Source organism: Ursus maritimus, unplaced genomic scaffold, assembly GCF_017311325.1.
Source record: "Ursus maritimus isolate PB19 unplaced genomic scaffold, ASM1731132v1 scaffold_8, whole genome shotgun sequence".
NCBI lineage: Eukaryota > Metazoa > Chordata > Mammalia > Carnivora > Ursidae > Ursus > Ursus maritimus.
Window position 1 is genome coordinate 70,984,813 of NW_024426996.1, and position 19,843 is coordinate 71,004,655.

The 19,843-nt window shown below is 46.2% G+C and overlaps 1 protein-coding gene across 1 annotated transcript in view; it reads right to left on the reverse strand.

Annotated features, from left to right (window-relative positions):
• The window catches only part of CC2D2A (coiled-coil and C2 domain containing 2A), a 132,766-nt gene that overhangs the window by 57,382 nt on the left and 55,541 nt on the right, over window positions 1–19,843 (reverse strand). Inside the window, exons 14-17 of the mRNA XM_040625335.1 lie at window positions 16,242–16,382; window positions 13,124–13,280; window positions 12,272–12,510; window positions 9,487–9,664 (exon numbers count right to left, since the gene is read on the reverse strand). Of these exons, the coding sequence (XP_040481269.1) occupies window positions 9,487–9,664; window positions 12,272–12,510; window positions 13,124–13,280; window positions 16,242–16,382 (715 nt within the window). The remainder of the gene's footprint in view (window positions 1–9,486; window positions 9,665–12,271; window positions 12,511–13,123; window positions 13,281–16,241; window positions 16,383–19,843) is intronic.

The following is a 19,843-nucleotide window of genomic DNA, read 5'->3' on the forward strand; positions in this document are numbered from 1 at the left end:
AAGAGAAATTAGGGAATCCATCCCATTTACAATAGCACCAAAAACCATACGTTACCTTGGAATTAACTTAACCAGAGACGTAAAGGACCTATATTCTAGAAACTATAAATCACTCTTGAAAGACATTGAGGAAGACATAAAAAGATGGAAAGATATTCCATGCTCATGGATTGGAAGAATTAACATAGTTAAAATGTCCATGCTACCCAGAGCAATCTACACTTTCAATGCTATCCCGATCAAAATACCGAGGACATTTTTCAAAGAACTGGAACAAATAGTCCTTAAATTTGTATGGAAACAGAAAAGGCCCCGAATCTCCAAGGAACTGTTGAAAAGGAAAAACAAAGCTGGGGGCATCACAATGCCGGATTTCGAGCTGTACTACAAAGCTGTGATCACAAAGACAGCATGGTACTGGCACAAAAACAGACACATAGACCAATGGAACAGAATAGAGAGCCCAGAAATGGACCCTCGGCTCTTTGGGCAACTAATATTTGATAAAGCAGGAAAAAACATCCGGTGGGAAAAAGACAGTCTCTTCAATAAATGGTGCTGGGAAAATTGGACAGCTACATGCAAAAGAATGAAACTTGACCACTCTCTCACACCATACACAAAAATAAACTCCAAATGGATGAAAGACCTCGATGTGAGACAGGAATCCATCAAAATTCTAGAGGAGAACATAGGCAGCAACCTCTACGACATCGGCCAAAGCAACCTTTTTCATGACACATCCCCAAAGGCAAGAGAAACAAAAGATAAAATGAATTTATGGGACTTCATCAAGATTAAAAGTTTCTGCACAGCCAAGGAAACAGTCAGAAAAACTAAGAGGCAGCCCACGGAATGGGAGAATATATTTGCAAATGACACTACAGATAAAGGACTGGTATCCAAGATCTACAAAGAACTTCTCAAACTCAATACACGAGAAACAAATAAACAAATCAAAAAATGGGCAGAAGATATGAACAGACACTTTTCCAATGAAGACATACAAATGGCTAACAGACACATGAAAAAATGTTCAAAATCATTAGCCATCAAGGAAATTCAAATCAAAACCACACTGAGATACCACCTTACGCCAGTTAGAATGGCAAAAATAGACAAGGCAAGAAACAACAATTGTTGGAGAGGATGTGGAGAAAGGGGATCCCTCCTACATTGTTGGTGGGAATGCAAGTTGGTACAGCCACTCTGGAAAACAGTGTGGAGGTCCCTTAAAAAGTTAAAAATTGAGCTACCCTATGATCCAGCCATTGCACTACTGGGTATTTACCCCAAAGATACAGACGTAGTGAAGAGAAGGGCCATATGCACCCCAATGTTCATAGCAGCAATGTCCACAATAGCTAAATTGTGGAAGGAGCCGAGATGCCCTTCAACAGATGACTGGATTAAGAAGTTGTGGTCCATATATACGATGGAATATTACTCAGCTATCAGAAAGAACGAGTTCTCAACATTTGCTACAACATGGACAGCACTGGAGGAGATAATGCTAAGTGAAATAAGTCAAGCAGAGAAAGACAACTATCATATGATTTCTCTCATCTATGGAACATAAGAACTAGGATGATCGGTAGGGGAAGAAAGGGATAAAGAAAGGGGGGGTAATCAGAAGGGGGAATGAAACATGAGAGACTATGGACTATGAGAAACAAACTGAGGACTTCAGAGGGGAGGGGGGTGGGGGAATGGGATAGACCGGTGATGGGTAGTAAGGAGGGCACGTATTGCATGGTGCACTGGGTGTTATACGCAACTAATGAATCATCGAGCCTTACATCGGAAACCGGGGATGTACTGTATGGTGACTAACATAATATAATAAAAAATCATTAAAAAAAATGAGTTTGTTTCTGTTTCTGTTTTGTTTGTATATTTGTCCAGCTTGAGTTGACTTATGAAATTACTATTACTTCTTTTTGGAATATTGTTTGTTTTAACTCAACCATCTGGGGCAGATTTGCCTAACAGTATTTAGAATTGCAGAGATCAGATGAACCTTAGAAATGTAGGGACATTAAAATAGATTAAAAACATTATTCCACTGGGAAGTAGAATTTATACTACATGGTTTAAAATCATGATTCTTTGATTTTAAAACAAAAGAGAACAAACCAGAACAGTTTCACGTCTTGTACTCGGTACTGCTGGATCCAGTACGAGTAGCTGCCCTTTAAGCTGGGCTGCTCGTGATGTTCACGTCTGTCAGTCACCTTGTGGTCCCCGTTTCCCTCAGGGTTGAAGCAAACCCTTCCTAGTCTTGTGCCCACAGACTCCCCTCCTTCACTGAAAAGGTGGAGGGCATCTAAGGGGACGCCACACAGCCTTGTCCTCTATCCCCACCCCCCAGATCGTCATTCCTGCCCCAAAGGAACCTCCCATCATGTCTTGACCCCACCCCTCCCCATATCCCCCGGGGTCTGGCCCCTCTCCCCACCACTTTCCTTTTCATTTTCAAAGTCACCACTCTTTTCTGCACTGGTTGCTTTTCTCATGGCTAACAGACATGCTCAAATCAACACCCTAAAGTAAACCACAATCCCTGTCAAACCCTGATCCATTCCCCTCCTTCTTCTGCCGAGCCTCTGGGAGAGGAGCCTTCCCTCGGCATCTTCCTTTCTTCTCCCCCGGCCCCGCTGGACCTCAGTCACCAGGTCCTCCTGTCACTTCCCCACCGCAGTCTAACTGCTGTGCCCAGGACCCCATCAGGTTCACCTTTCTGTCCCCGCCCCCACCCCATTCCTTGCACAATGTCTATGCGATAAGACACTCGTTGGAGCGAAGGTACAAACCACCGGTGGGCGCAGCGCGATGAGGTGGATATGGGAGCAGGCTGTGGGCGTCGGGGGCTCGGGGCTGGCCCTGCCACCTCCCGGCCGTGTGACCTTAGGACAGGCACGTCTCCGCATGTCAGTGGAACGGGGACCGTGCTACAGCTACCGCGGGACTGCAGTGAAGACGGACGGAGTTCAGGCACAACACAGGGTGCCTGCTGTGTTGCACTCGTCCGGAACTGCGATGCTGATATTAGTAAATAGCCACGCAACTCAACGCGCTGCGATGCCCCACGTTGTTTCCGAAGACCTCTCCTGGAGCGGTTAGCTCGCCAAGTGCGGAGGTAGGTCAAATTTTAGACATTGCTCTTTACCGCTATACCCAACTAATAGGGTGAAATGAGTGTAAAATTTAGAGTCAGACGGGCCTGGGTTTGAATTCTCCTCTGCCTCTTGAGCTGCTCGGTGTTGTGAAGTTACTCTCTCTCTGAAGCTCATCGGGAGAATAATAGAAAATAATAAATAATAGAAAATAATATAAATATTAATAAAGAAATAGAAAATAATAGAAAATCTGTGGTTTCCTTTAGGATAACATCAGACAGCGTTTGTGAAGGACCTGGTCTGGGGCGTTAGGTATGCAATAAGTGTGATTTCTTAGAGATCTTCTCCATTTTCACGCCCCCTGTGCAGTCCAAGCCCGCATCTTCTCGCCCGCAGAGGGCCTCGCCTGGACCCCTGCAACCCGTCCTTCCACTGCAGCCGCTGTCCTTTCTCTGTGCCCTCGGCCGCCTGGCTCCTCGGCTCTGCACACCGTAGGGCCCTGGGTACCTGCTCCCCTTGGCTCCCAGGGTCAGCTTTCAACAGTCTGATTCAGCATCACGCAACTCGAGTCGATAGAGATGCGTGCGTAAAAACGATGTTTGGGACTACTGTCCACCAAGGGCCAGTAGCAACCACGAAAATGGGATGGCCAAGGGCTAATGGAGACACTTCTCCAAATAGGACTGTTTCCCCCGCGCCGATAGTGCACTTCTGCAGACGAGCCGGAGAGATCAGGAGAGGACGTAGGAAGGAACTCAAGTAACCGCCAACTAGGTTCAGTGGAGAAATTCCCTATCTCAGTCCACACGCCAGGAAGATGAAAGCTCAACAGGACTGAGGGAAAGTAACAAGGCTACGAAATGTAAGCAGCAGCCAGCAGTGCAATGTGACTGTTGTCAGTCTGGGGGGTCAGGAAGATGAATGACAAAGAAATAAAGGTAATCATCACAAAACTATTTTATATCCCTCTGTCCCTCTTTCCCTTCCTCCCGTCCCTCCCTCCCTTCCTTTTACAAGGAGAGGGAGAGAGAGAATCCTAAGCAGGCTCCATGCCAGCATGGAGCCTGACGCAGGGCTCGATCCCACGACCCTGAGATCATGACCTGAGCCAAAACTGAGTCTGATGCTTTATCGACTGAGCCACCCAGGTGTCCCCAAACTATTTTATTTCTAAATCAAACTTCATTCTTGTGAAAGGCTAAGCATTTGCTTTGGAAAGACCTCAGAAGTGGAGATTTTTAAGGCCTTTCTGGAGGGACTCTGGGCCTGCTCCTACTCCCCTGTCCCGAGAAGTCTTGCCTCACGTTCCCCTTGGGGCCACCCGTGGTTCCACTCCTTTGTACTGTCGCAGGTCCAGCCACCATGAAGTGCTGGCCATCCCTCCTTTCAAGGTCCCAGTGTTCCAATTAATTCCTTCCGCCTGCTTCCAGTGCTGGGCCCCATCCCATCCCCTTGCTGCTGGCTTTTGGTGCCCACTCTGGCCTTGTCTCCGGCTTCATAGGAACACCCGCGCATTCTTTTTCAAGCCTGGCTTCAGCCTGAGGGTTCAAAACATGCAAGGAATCAAACCCCGCAATTAACACTGTTCCCATCAAGGGTCCCTGACATCCGCACGAGGCCAAGTACTCTTTCTCTGGAGCTCTCTCCTCTTCTCCCCGCTGGATTTAAGGCTCCCGAGCCAGCGCCATGGGGACCCCCCTGGCCCGGGGCTTCCAGTTCTCCACCGCACGCCTGGCCCAGGATTAGACACTCAGTTGGCTCTTAAGCAGCAAACGCGCATGGCTTGGTTGTTGGGTCAGCAACGGATGCGTTATAGTTTTGAGAATCTTGGGACCTTTTCTGAAGTATGCTGGACTCTAAAGTTAGGGATTTGATAACACTGGCATAAACAGATGTGTTTAAGGCAATTTTTCTCCCCTCTTAAAGCAGCCAGTAATTCTTGAACCTTCCCTCATCCCACACTTGCAATTATGTGGAAAATTCCCAAATGGCATAGCTCTCTTCCTAGAGAGTTGAAGTACAATAGCCCTTAAATTAATTTCATCTGTAACTACTCTTCAATCATAAAAATTATGCCATTGAGCCATTATGATATGTGATTGGATCTGTTATCAAATCTCTATAGATAGCTTAAGAACTTAGCCAAGGCTCTTTTAATTTGTAATATTTAAAAGATTACATGATTTGGCTCCTTAGGGCCAAGCTAATTGCCTATGAATATAATCTTGGTATTCCAGATAAAATTTTGCTTGTTTAGTTAAAAGATTTATTTCATCATATTTTAGAGAATTACTTTTTTCACATTACTTAAAAAAACTGTTTTGATTGCAACATCCAAGCAAGCTAATATCCAAGATAGCAAAAAGGAGAGAGGCTGGGAGGCTTCCCTTCCATTTCAGAATATATGTGAAATAAAATACCGGTGATCATGGAAGGTGGAGGATGTCCTTCCTTCTATGGAAATTCAGAAAATGTACGACTGCCCAGCAGAGAAGCTCTCACAGACTGTCAGGGGGTCTGAGCTCTCAGGGGCACCTGCCAAGGGGGCGGGCCTTCTCTCCAATCCTTTGTGCTCTTCTCAGTGGGCTGTCCCCTCCCAGGGCTCCCCTCCTTCCTACTGGCCATATTACCCCCATTATTGTCTGCTGCCCTCCCTCTCTTCACTCTGCCCCTCTATGGGCTTTTTCCTCTTAATGTTGGTCTCCTCACGTCAGCTTTTCCTCTGCAGGGGATGAGTCAAGGAGAGATCTCTAAGGAGGGGGCAAACTCTGAATAACGGGACGCTTTCCTATTCTGTGGCCCTAGTATGGGAGGGACTCCCATGGGGCCTTGAGCAACCCCTCGTTATTCAGGGCAGGTGATAGTAAAGCATCAGGCTGGCTTCTGGGGTTTGTGTCTATGTATTTTCTCCATCAAGTTTTCTTTTTCTTCTCCTCCTCCTCCTCCCCTGTCCCCCTCCCCTTCTTCTCCTTCTCCTTCTCCTTGTCCTCCTCTTCCTAATTCTTCTTTTTAAAGATTTTTACTTATTTATTTGAGAGAGACAGAGATAGCGAGAGAGAGCACATGAGCAGGGAGGGCAGGGAACCTGACATGGGCTCCATCCCAGGACCCTGAGATCATGACCTGAGCCGAAAGCAGACACTTAACCGACTGAGCCACCAGGCGCCCCTCCATCAAGTTTTATTCCTAATTTAGACAGTTTTTCGTGTGCGGTAAATCTTACTTTAAACTGTTTAAGCCACACGGGCTCAGGACTGGAGCAGGAGGGTTCATGTGGGAAGTGGTGAAGATGTGGGGCTTTGGAACCGGTGGGGTGCAACCCTATCCCAAAGGCGTTCAGATTTGAAACCATCCAAAGCCCCTGGTCATCCAAACAGAAGGGCACTGCCCCCAGCTCCTCGCTCACGGAATCCCTGGACAGAAGGCATCTCTTAATCAGGCCTTAGTGGTACAGAGAGTGCTAGATTTTTAAATCTCAGTGTACCTGAAAAGGGCTTGTGTCTTTTGATCCAGGGGCACGGTAGCTCAGGGATGCAAGTAACGATGTGTCTCACGGGCAGTGGCAATGACGTGCAACGCAGTCCCTAGGATCCCAGAGCCCCTCGGACATGGCTTTGCTAAGAGGACAGAAGAAGAGGAGCCCTCGGTGTGCTGCAGGCAGTCAGCAGGGGCCCCGGAGGAGATGGGTGGGAGAGTGGGCGTGAACCTGACGCCGAGAGCCTTGGCGGCTTGGGCTCACCTCCCGGCGCAGAGTGGGGGTGGCTCTGGGTGACTCGGCAGGCTGGCCTTCAGGCGGCATCACCCCAGTTTCACCCTCTGTATCCACACGGCCTCGTAAACCGAGGGGGAAGCAAGTAGAAACTTACAGAGATTATTTTCCCATGGATGATCACCAGAAAGGGAATTTTCTGGCTTTAGGAAAGCTCAGTTTTCCACCAAAGCTCCAAATTCAATCCCCTTTCAAATACCATTTTTTATGTTAACAAAATGTCCTTGCTTTCTCCTCCCGCCCATAGTTAACTTTCAGGTTAGCAGCAAAGTAAGTTCCATTTTTTTTCAAGTTCCACAATACATAAGTTCTTTCTTAAAAATTAGGGTTTTAAAAAAAATTATAGGAGAGACTGGGCCAAGTCAGCTCTAAAACTGAAAAAAACAAAACAAAACACCTTTTTCAATTGTGCAGACGTCAGTGGTATTATCATCATGGCAGAGAATCTGGCTCCAGTCTTGACGCGCTGTGCCGTGTAAGTGAGGACCGTCCTCTGCCCTTGCCACCCCCAGATCACGGATGAAAAGGTACAGGATAAAATTGCCTCAGTCTCTGGGATGATCCCCATCTGAGGTGGTTGACCTTGCTCAGGGCTGACCCTTTCAGGGTCCCCATCCCATTGCTTGGCAGCCCTAATCTCATCCCGAGCATTTCTAGTGTGCTTCCTTCCCATTTCAATAGGGCTCTCTATCTTGGTGGTCTCAAACTTCCTCCACCAGTTTTTTTTAAATCCTCTTTATTTATTTTTTAAAATTTATTTTAGAGAGAGAGAGTGCGTGCATGCGCGAGTTGGGGAGGGGAGGCACAGAGGGAGAGGGAGAGAATCTTAAGCAGACTCTGCTCTGAGCACCAAGCCCGACATGGGGCTCCATCTCACACCCCTGAGATCATGACCTGAACCAAAATCAAGAGCTGGATGCTTAACTGATTGAGCCACCCAGGTGGCCTCCTCTACCAGTTTTTTTTTTTTTTTAAAGATTTTATTTATTTATTTGACAGAGAGACAGCCAGAGAGAGAGGGAACACAAGCAGGGGGAGTGGGAGAGGAAGAAGCAGGCTCTCAGTGGAAGAGCCTGATGTGGGGCTCAATCCCATAACGCCAGGATCACGCCCTGAGCCGAAGGCAGAGGCTCAACGACTTAGCCACCCAGGTGCCCCTAAATATTTTAATAAGGATTCAGCTGTAATGGTACCTGCAGACAATGTCAATTACAACCAATAGGTAGTGGCTGCCTGTAGTGCTCAGTGGGGGAAAAAGACACGAGCAAGTAGTCATTTCTTGCAAGGGTGGTGGATGGGAATGAGGAATTTGTGCATAAATGGTGGATGTGGACTATGTGGGTGGTGGATGGCAAGCAAAGGCGTGTGTGCCAGATATTTGCAACCCTAGTTAACAGGCTATCATAAAAAAGAATTGTTAGCATCACAGGAGAGGACTCACCATGAGAACGGCAAGCATGGACACTGCAGTGGATGAAATAGTGTCCCCTAAAAACTGCTGCCTACCTGGAACCACAGAATGTGACCTTATTTGTAAATAGGGTCTTTATAGATGTAATTAGTTAAACATCGAGATGAGCTCATATGGAATTGCAGTTGGGGAATTGCAGTTGGCCTGAGTCCAGTGAGAATGTCCTTGTAAGAAATAAAAAAGGACACACAGAGATGGGGAGATGGCCACGTGAAGATGGTGGTGGATTGGAGTGATGCTATAAGCCACGGAACACCAAAGGCCACCAAAGCGGAAGAGGCAAGGAAGGATTCTCCGCTAGAGCTTTTGGGGGGAGCATGGCCCTACTGACCGCTAGATTTCAGACCTCAGCGCCTCCAGAGCTGTGAAAGAGTAAGTATCTGTTGTTTTAAGCCACCAAGTTTGAGCAGCTTAATTGGGGCAGCCCTAGGAAACTAAAACAGGCACAGATAAATGTATTATTAATGGTGGGACTTAGATCAGTGGTGATATTTATTTTGGGGGGATCCTATAACCTGTAGCCACCCCATCATAGCCACCTGTGATAATGGGGGTATTGATTTCTGGGGTATATCATGCTAGGATCCAGGTAGACAGCGATATGGAAGTACTCCTCCAGTGAAAAAGCCAGGGACCCCCACCTCTCATCCCCCTTCCCCAACTCGAGGCACACACTGGAGTACTGTGGCCAGTATTTTCAGGAGGTGAGGAGGAAACAGATCTCCTTCGGCCAAGACCATAAGGACAGACGTGCCCATGAGGAGGCTGACCTCCTGTTGACCTTGAAAATCTATCAGGACAACAGCATCACCAACGGATGGCTTAAAACCACCTTGTACATGGACCACCTGGGTGGCTCAGTTGGTTGATCATCCGACTCTTGGTTTTGGCTCAGGTCATGATCTCAGGGTAGTGGGATCGAGCCCCATGTTGGGCTTCCTGCTCAGTGGGAGTCTGCTTCCCCTCCCCCTCTCCCACTGCCCCTCCTCGCTGCATGTGCACTCTCTCTCTCTTTCTCTCTAAAATCAATCAACCAACCAACCAACCAACCAATCAATCTTAAAACCATCTCGTACCTGTGATCACCAAAAAATGCTTGGGACAATGACTATAATTAAAAAGCATACCTGCAATGTTAAACTTTCCGGCCAGTTGAATATTTGCAAGTTGAAAATCTGTCCAAAGTGAACTCGGAAGTCTGCCCCAAGTGGCCGACTTTCGGTCCTGGACACTTCCTTGTCGTTGAAGATCACCTTTAGATATATGGAGCGCCTCTTGACATCCTCCCTTCGCAAGACCTCTGCCCTGCAAAGTGAGACCGATCATAGATGAGGTTAGTCGTTTCTAGGGAAAATTGGAGCATCTGACGAACTGGATACTGAACAGAACAAGATACACTGGAGATGATTCTGCCAGTCACTAGAGCTCTCGTGGTACCAAAACAGCCCCCGGTCTCGAGGAACTTTATATAACAATTTGCGATACAGACTAAGACAGAGGCACTCAGAAGTCCACCAGGGACCCAAGAACTGCAGTCCAAGCACCATTCGCTGTATTACGGTGTCCTTAACTGTTTTCCAAGAAGCCTTATGTTTGCACCCCAAAGTTTTAAGTAAACGGAAACATAGTCCTTGTAAGTACAGTGAATCCAATCCATAAGGGACAGTAGTGATATATATTTGGGTGGGATGTTTTATCCTAAAAATGTAATAGCATATTGTAACAGGTCAAATCCACTTCTCCAAGATTCAAGCTTTTTTTTTTTTTTTTTGACACTTTCCAATGGTGAGTACTCACTGGACACAGGGGATTAAGAACGGTTTTTTTTTTAAAAGGCCACTTGGATTCCAAAAATGTAACCCGGCAAGCCTATCATTCTTGTACCGGGTAATTAAAAAAAAAGTGGAACCCCCAAGAGTAGTCTTTAATTTTATTGTGTATATTTTCAGAAACGCCCACCCAGAGGGCTAGTTATTGGTTAAGTCAATAGCAACTCAAGCTTAGTAAGAACAGGGAACATTGAGAAAAATGAAATAAAATCCAAAGTACACTCAGAGTTTTTTGGGTGGTGAAGTCTTTTTTTTCAATTGCAGTGAGACAGGGGCACCTGGGTGGCTCAGTGGGTTAAGTGTCTGACTTCAGCTCAGGTCATGATCCCAGGGTCCTGGAACTGCACCCTGAGTCAGGCTCCCAGCTCAGTGAGGAATCTCCTTGTCCCGCTGACCCTCCCCCTGCTCGTGCTCTCTTTCTCTCAAATCAATAAATAAAAAAACTTTTAAAATATTAACAAAATAAATTCCAGTGAGACATACACAACGTAACACACCATTTTAACTATTTTTAAGTGGACAGTTCACTGGCATTAAACACATTCACGATGTTATGCATTCATCCCACTAGCCATCTCCAGAAGTTTTCAGCGTCCCAAATAGAAATTTTGTACCCACTGAATTGGGTGGTAGTTTTAACTCTTTACATCTCTGTAATTTGGGCCCACCCCAGGTATAGTAGAATTGCTCCAATGACTTCAACTTTTTTTTCTGTAAAGGAATTAACACCAAATTTCAAGAAGTATTCAAGACACCTAAAGACTCAACTCAGAGATATTTTATAGTTTCTTCCCAGTAACCTCCTGCTACAAAGAGACTTACGATGCCCCTTTCTTCGGCATGATCCCCCTTACATGATGGCCTGATGAGAAGGGCCGATCATGATCACTGGTTTGGGGTAACCTCGGTTATAGTCCCAAATCCCAGTGAAAACCAAGAAATTGAAGACTGAGGTATATATTCTCAGTCAAAATGAGACTCATGACAAAAGATTGCCAAATCAAGCTAAATTTTCCCTTTAAAAAACATGTAATCAAAAAAAAAAAAAAACAAACCCACAAACAACAAACTGTGTAATCACATATTTTGGATGTTCATTTTTTTTTTTTTGTAACACAGCATGCTATTTGTGGCTTGAAAACAGCTAATCCAGTGCTGGGGATAGTTTATTTATGTGTAGTATCTGAGTGCTGTGAAGTTGGGAGAACACAAGAAAAAAGCCATCATTAAAGAATACATTATTGGTACGTTAACGGAAGTTTGAAACTAAGGAGGTTGTAGGAAGTCTTATATGGACATTCTAATGAATCCCCACATCCTAATTATCTCTGAGGGTGACGGCATTTATTGTACATACAGATGTGTGTATGCAAGGCGGAGTTTCTGGCTGTTTCTCTCTTAGGCACCACGTGAATGACTTGAAATATATTTCTTTCTTTTTTTTTGAGAGAGAGAGAGAGCAAGAGAGAGCAAGAGAGAGAGAGAGCACATGTGCGGTGGGAGGGGCAGAGGGAGAGGGAGAGGGAATTTTGAGTAGGCTCCACGCCCAGTGCAGAGCCTAACATGGGGCTCGACCTCACAACACTGAGATCATGACCTGAGCCTAAATCAAGAGTCAGATGCTTAACCAACGGAGCCGTCCAGGCATCCCTAGAAGTGTATTTCTGTCAAATCTGGAGAATCTGCTTCAGATGGCTACAGGGGCTATCCACAGTTCCTCTGCAAGGCTCTCTGGGGGGCCTTCAAAGAGAGAAGCTAGCCCCTGGGGCAGCTGAACCAAGGGCCATGGACAGACCTGCGTGTCCATGCTGGGGAGCAGAGAACGTGCTGCCAGTGGACAGAAGACACCCTGATGTCACAGACAAAGGCTCCAAATCAAAAGCCATGCAGGGAGCACCTGTGACAGGCAGCTTCCCTCAGCGTGCTCCTATGTGGCCCGTGGGGATGCCCAAGGAGGGGAACCATTCGAAATCACCAAAATAAGGACAAATATCTACCAGTTCGTAGAGTTCCCTCTGAGACAGGTTTACAGGGTTCATGACTCTCCTGATCACGCTGTGCTGGGCGGGGGGCGTCTGCTCACCTGGGACACTGCTCGTTGGGACTGATGCTCCCCGCCAGGCTCAGCTCCGGCACCAGTGTGGGCTCCCCAGGCCTTCTCCTGCTCCGGGCTGCCCTCTCCCTCACCTGCTGCTCGACCAGCGCCCGATCGGTGGGCTCTGGGGGGACCGGTTTCACAGGCTCCTCCCCGGGGTATGGCTCTTCTACCTCCCCGTCGGGATGTTCTTCGACGGCTTGCTTCTTTTTCTTCTTCTTGGCCCTCTGTTGGGTAAAAGGCAATCTCATGTCAAGCAGAAATTCTGCAATTTCACTTACGACCACGTCTTCAGAACCAAATGGACGCGGATGCCGACCCAGCTCCGCCTAAAGCCGCTGTGTGTGCTCAGGCAGGCTGCTCAGCTGCTTGACCTCTCTGTGCCTGTTTTCTCGTCTACAGAATGGGGACAATCACAGGAAACTCTTCCCAGGGCTGTTGAGCAGAGGCAATGCCTGGGACGTAGAAAGAGCTTAAAAATGTTAGCTATTCCGGAGATCATTAATATTGACTCTCAAGGCCAAGGACACATCTTGAAAGTAAAGTAAGGCTTGTGGGCGAACTATTGCAAGTTACCTGATCTGTTACTTATTATTATTATTATTATTATTATTATTATTATTATTATTCAATGTTGCCCGGTTATGTGTACAAAGTTGTATCATTTCCCCAGGGAAGCCCAGAAGTGTCAATGCCCTACATTCAATGGCAGACAGAGCAGAGCCAGCAGGGGCCCCAGTCCGCCTGTCCCGTTTCCCTCCTCCGGCCTCAAGAGGCGGCCTCCCAGACCCCTCCTGTCCCCAAGGTCAGCCCTGCTCGAGGCCGAGGGACTTGACAAACCTGGGCTTTCTTCCAGGCTTTCCACTGCTGGTATGCGGCTCTGTACCCTTCCATCTTCTGGTCATACTCTTCCATGTGCTCTTCCAACAACTCACTTATCTCAGCTTGAATTTCTGCCTCAAATGCTTCTTCGTCTGCTTTCTGGTCAACTTTTTCCCTTTAAAACAATTTACAGTACCTTGGTTATTTCTTGAAATGGAGTAACAGAGGAATAATAACAGCAAATACCTGTATGGGGCTTTGCTATGTGACACGTCCTCGTCTGAGAGCTTTGTAACCTGTTCGATGTCAGCCCTGGGAGGCCGATGTCTCAGATCATCTTCATTTTACACACGAGGAGAGATGAAGTGACTTGCCCAAGAACACGCAGCTGTGAGTGGAGGAGCTGGACCGGGAGCCCCGACTATTTACCGCTAAGCAGCGACGCCCCTCAGAGCTAAGTGACCCAGAGCATACAGACTCTACATAGATTCTCAGCCCCGGGGTCGAGTGTCGTAGTTACTAGTGCTTCACGTCTCCGAGGGACCACTTCATTATGTGGCTTCTGAGCCCCCGAAACGACTAGTCTGACTTTGGATTGGCAATTTGAGTTTTTCTTTGATGATTCCGCTGATACTTTATCAGGCGCCCTGCCCAGCCCAAAGCGGTGTTTCCTGCGGTGTGTTCGGCAGGCCATCAGTGCTGTGGGATTTCCTGCCAAAAAACGTGCTGTGGCCCAGTCCCCCCGAGATTAAACAGCTGTGGTGTGGGAATCAGCAGCGTGACTCATCTGGCAGCAGGTGGCAGGCACGCCACACCCAGCTCCTCCCCTCTCTTCCCCAGCACCTTGGGATTGTTGCCGCTCATTGCCTGGGCAGCTCACGTGATCCATGCAGCCTGGCCTGTAGGTTCTACTCCTAAAGCTCCTGCCCCTTCTAGATAAACTTACTCAGGTGCCTCAGGTTGACACAGACTTGCTTCCGTTCACGTGGGGCCTGGTGGTTTAGCAATTAGCAGTTCCCTAAGGCACAGACTCAGCTCTAGGGTACTACTGAAGACATCACTTTGGAAACACAGTGGCCCTGGAAATGTATACACATTGGAGAAATCCGGCTCATCAATTATGCTCCATCTCTGACATACAGAGACCCATTCGCTTTGCTCCCTGTTACTCAGAGGCACCCATAAACTAGTGGAAATTTGATGACTTTTGTAGGGAAAGATTTAAGCTGTATCATAAGGTTCCAGATGAATCAAGAGTGTGAAGAAGGGCGCCTCAAAAGAATTTAGGTGTCAGCTACTTATGGGAGGAAGGGGTGTTAAGTATCATAAAAAGTGTCACCTAGAGGTGACCTTAAGGGCAAATTTCCTATAAAGTTTAGTTTATCTTAAACTGAAGGAAGGAAAGGGAAAACAGGTAAATATTTCTGTTCTGCTTCTGGGTGGGAGGGGCGGCCTGGGAGATGGAATTCGGAAGCTGAAACCCTGGAATTTCTGGGAGACACCCATGGTCTCTGTGGGACAGGCTGAATCTGTTTTCGTCAGCTAATATGAACTCGGGCAGATACCGAGTGGCAGGTGCTCTGTTTGGGACCAGATATCCAACGGTGACCAGATCCCTGCCCTCATAAAGCACAATCTTGTGTTTGTCCTGGGAATGGTAGGATGTTTTCTGAGTCTTAGGAAAATTACCAGCCTAAGAGAAAATCACAATCTGCAGCTATCTTTGGCTGAAACGTGGCTGTCTTTGAAGCAAAGTATCAGATCGTTGCCCACATTTATTACTTTTCATGTCGATGTACAGCACGACACTTACTCTGAAGAAACAATCAGGAAGGGACCAAAACCAACAGCAGAGATGCTCTTCCATGAATAGACAGAATATGGTTTTGTTGTGATAACTGTCCTCTTAGTCGTGTATCAAAGTCTAGTGACTTAGGTAGCATAAGTTATCCAAGCATACTCTCTCCACACCGTACACAAAGATCGATTCCCAAGGGACTAAAGATGAATGAGGAAGGTAAAACTATAAAGATTATAGAGACAATAGACTCAGGGGAAGGATTTCTAAAGCAGCATACCAAAAGCACCGATCGTGAAAGAAAAGATGAACATATTTTTATCTGTTTAAAATTAAGAATTTCTGTCATCAAAAGCAGCAAAACAGAGTAACGAGGCAGCTACAGAGTGCCAGAGGGTGTCTGCAACGCACACCAGCAGCAAGGCCCCCTGTCCAGGATGTGCGCCAAACTCCTACCAATTCTGAAAAGGAAACGAAGACAAACGGTCCAGTTCAAAAATCCACACACGCCTTGAACAGACAGAGGAAATCAAAATGGCCAATTCATGAACGGGAAATATAAGGTCAAGCCGGAGTAAGGTTTGACGGCAGCAGGTGACATGGCTGGTTTGGGTGATAGGGATCTATGGGAACACTGGTCAAAGTATAAACTGGCACAACCACTCTGGAAAGGTGTTTGGATTCGGCATGTGAGTGTCAAGAAGCACATCTCCTAAGACGCAACCATTTCACGTCCAGGTATATTTCGGGAAAGCGCAGGGGCACGTGGCTTAACAGACATGTGTAAGGATCCCTACAGAAGAGCCGTCCGTAAGCTGAGAAACAGAATCAGCTCAAATGTCCATCAACAGCGAAATGGACAAATTTTGTTATGTTCATCTAATGAATTAATACAAAGCAAAGAAAACAAATGAACTCGAGCGAGCCATGCGCTATAAAATAAATTAATCTCACACAGTAGTGAAGAATGCACTAAAGGGTAGACGCAACCTACTTCCGTTTGCGGATACGTGAAAAACAGGTGATATTAAACTACATTTTCTTAGGAATTACACATAGATGGCAAACCTGTAAGTAGAAACAAGGAAATGCTGATCATAGAAATCTGGAAAATGTTTACTTCTGGGATAGAGGAGAGAGTAGTTGGGGTTAGGAATACAGGGGCTGCCCAGATACTGGTAATGTCCTATCTCTTAACATGGGGAGTGGTTACATCATTATTTATTCGTTTTCTTAGTTGTTATTATTATTTATTAATTATTTATTCATGATTATTTTTTACGCATTTTCTCCATGCATGATATAGCCCAATAAAACAACTTTTGGAAAAAAGCTTACTTTCTCAAAACAAGTTTCAAGGGTGTATTCGTAAACCTCTGAAATTCTCGAAGGGATTTCATCTCCTTCCAAACTTTTATGATGGTTTTAAGCAATGTTCGATCTTTCTCTTGTTCAGCGTCACGCAGTTTTCTTGTTTGCCTAGAAGACAGAATACGTTATTATTATTATTGTATATTAAAAAGTTATTTAGAGGGGTTTGCACTTAAAAAAAGAAACTAATAATGCTGCAGTGACTGTACATTTCATTTGATACCTACGATACTTCTTAAAGTACTGGAAATCCAAGGATATGAATGGAAATTTGAAGACAACAGGATGCTATGTTTCGAGAGGTGATTTGATTTCGTTTTCCCAAGTGAATCTGACTTCAATTAAACTAAATTACCTTCTAAACTTCTTATTATACTATGCACCCTTAGGCAAACAGCCACCTTTGAAGTTATAAAAATAAGAGACCCAGTAAACTCAGTTCTCGTGGACTAAATTACTGAACACATAAGAAAGCATATTGTCATCCTAGTTAACACCAAACATATTGAAGTCTGTCTCTGTTAATACAAATCACAAGTTCTACATTTAGGAGATGAAGTAATGTCACAGGCTGCCTGGGAGAGTTTTCTAACTAGATGAACAACATTTCAGGTTCATCTGAAGAGGCACCCGTTGGAAATGCTTTCGTGTTTATTCCCATTATTTAAAGCTCGTGGGAATTATTTAATGCCTTACTTTAAGCCCTCTTATGAATGACACTCAAATCCAGAACCCAAATGTACTCTATTATGCTATTAATGATTTAGTTAATTAGATAATTTTTCTTTTTTTGAGCAAGTACCAGGTGTCACTCCAGGTGACTCCAGACACCAGATTGGAGGTGTCTGTGTCCTCAGGGAATTTACCCTTTGGCTCAGGAGTTAGACACATAGATAAATGACGACAACATGCAGTGTGAGATTTGCCTAAGAGAGCGCCCTCGTACGCCACGGAGGCAGGCTCTCATGAACTAGCACAGCCTGACCTCCGGAAGGAAGGCTCGAGTCTGGAGGCTGTACCCGTGATGACTCAGCCTGTGGAGGTGTACAGAGAAGCACAGATGCCTAGGTTTCTAATCATTCAACTGCTGGCTCTGGAAAAGGAAGATGGTGGGCGATGACAGAGAGGCAGTGGTTGGATGGCCAAGATTCAGGACTCTCTGAGGACCTCACAGAATGAAGAAGCGATGAACTAAGAAACATTTTTCTTCTTCTTCTTCTTTTTCAAGATTTTATTTATTTATTTGAGAGAGAGAAAGAAAGAGAGTGAGTGCACACAAATAGGGAGGAGGGGCAGAGGGGGAAGCAGGCTCCCCGCTGAACAGGGAGCCCAACGAGGTGATCGATCCCAGGACCCTGAGATCATGACCTGAGCCAAAGGCAGACGCTTCACCGACTGAGCCGCCCAGATGCCCCAAGAAACGTCCTTGAAAAGCGGTAAGGCATGTAGTTAAGGGCACAGATGTTGGAATCAGACTCTGTAGGTTGAAATCCTGATTCTATCAGTTGGTAGCTGGCCTCGGGCAAACAACTTAACTTCTCCATGCCTCACCTGTAAACTAGGGACGCTAACAGAATGTACTTCACAGAGTTGTGGAGAGGAGTAAGTTAATACAGGAACCGTGCCTGACATCTGGTTAGTGGCCCACAAATACCTGTGATCCACGAGCATCAAGCGGTCTGACATTCTCTTATGCCTTCAGCTGCTCCCTCCCTGCCTCCATTTGAAAACTGCAATAGAAAATTATTTCACTGAGTTATGGGTCACCTTAAGGCTTTCTGATATATTTTCTATTTCCTTTTTTAGTACCTGACAAGAGTTTCTCAGAAATGCTAAAAAGGAACTCTTAGCAAGAAAAATTTGACAGGTGAGCTAAAGGAGAAAGCATCACAAAAGAATACTTAATGACAAATTGCGGCCAGAGCTCTGGAGGAGAAGGAAAAGGCAGCTTTGCTCAGGGAGTCAGGTAATCCTTTTCTGCAACCTGGTGCGGATGGGGTCCAGAGTGTGGAAGGAGTTTCAACCCAGAGGTGAACCTCTGGGAGCCACTAGCTTCTGGATGATCTTTCCAACCACAGGACTGGATTCGAATCTCAGGAGAAAATGCAAGGTAATAAAGAAAACAAAAAGAAAAAATTTGTGAAGAACTTTGGAAGCCAGGCAGAGGAGAATAAGTAGACAAAGGACGGTGGGGAGGACAGGGGGCAGGAGAGGGGTGAGGACATCCAAGACAGTGTGGCGTAGGGAGGGGAAGGGAAGAAGTAAGTCACACCAGGCCCCTCTGGTGACCATGTTCCTCGCCGTCAAGAGGCCAGGAGGGGCTTAGCGAGGTGGAGGCGTCTGGGCCCTGTGGCAAGATCAGCCTCCAGGAAAGGTGGGTGGGCCAATGAGGACGGGCTCAAGTGCCCGAGAGGCGAGGGAGTAGAGCAGCAAGAATGCTAGTGTTTTCCACAAGTTTGGCTGTGAAGGAAAATACAGAGAGAGAGTAGGAGCCACATGGGGATCTAGAGTCATATTTTTATTTGTTCAACTTTGAGTAGGTCTGAGGGTAAAGACCCAGTCGAGAGAGTTAAATACAGTGTTTCCCTGTCTTGCATGAATACGCATGCTTCGTTCTGTAACTAGCTGGTTCCAAGTCATGGACAAGTGATGCGGCAGGATGCCATTTATAGAAAGTAAGACAGAGAATGCCTGCCGTGCTGGGGGCAGAGGTGAGCGGCCCTGCCTCGGACTCCGCGGACGGCCGGTGGGGGCTCACAGGGACGCTGGTCAGCAGCAGGTGGGAATCCCCGTGAGGGCACAGCCAGGAGCAGGCCATCTGCTTCGATTTGTTTTAATAATAGTGAAACATCAGGAAAAGACTAAAATCCACTCTCTTACTGGGCCAGAAATGCTGGATCGCAGAGGCGTTCATCTCCAGGGGCAGCGGAAAGACTGCCCTGGGTCTGCACGGTCTGTCGGTCTATCACACGTTTCCGCCAGTTTTCGAATAAATATGAATCCCTATAAAACCACTACTGTATTCAGGACAGCTTTTGTCACTTTTCTTACCCAATGTATGCTCAAGCAAAAATTATTTTCACAAGGAGGCTGCACTGTGGGCTTTCTTTTTTAAGCATAAATAAGAATTTTCCTTTTAAAACATACTCTTCATACTTTTACAGTGACAGTATCTCAACATCACTAATTTCCACTTTGCTAGAGGAATTTCCAACTCAAAGCTAGATTGTAAAAAGAAAAGTATACATTTAAAGTCCTTGACTTATAAATTCCTGTTCTAAGAATTCATTCTGTGGAAATACTCATGCACACAGGAATGTCAATTACGAGTGCAGTTTCTATAATAAAAAATAGGAATAATACAAATGCCTATCAACAGGGAACATAATATCTCTGTAATGTCAGTTTTTAAATAGTGATACAGGGGCACCTGGGTGGTGCAGCTGGCTAAGCATACCACTCTTAGTGTCGGCTCAGGTCAGGCTCAGAGTCTTGGCATCCAGCCCCAGGTCAGGCTTTGCGCTCAGCGGGGAGTCCGCTTGCGATTCTCGCTCCCTCTGCCCCTCCCC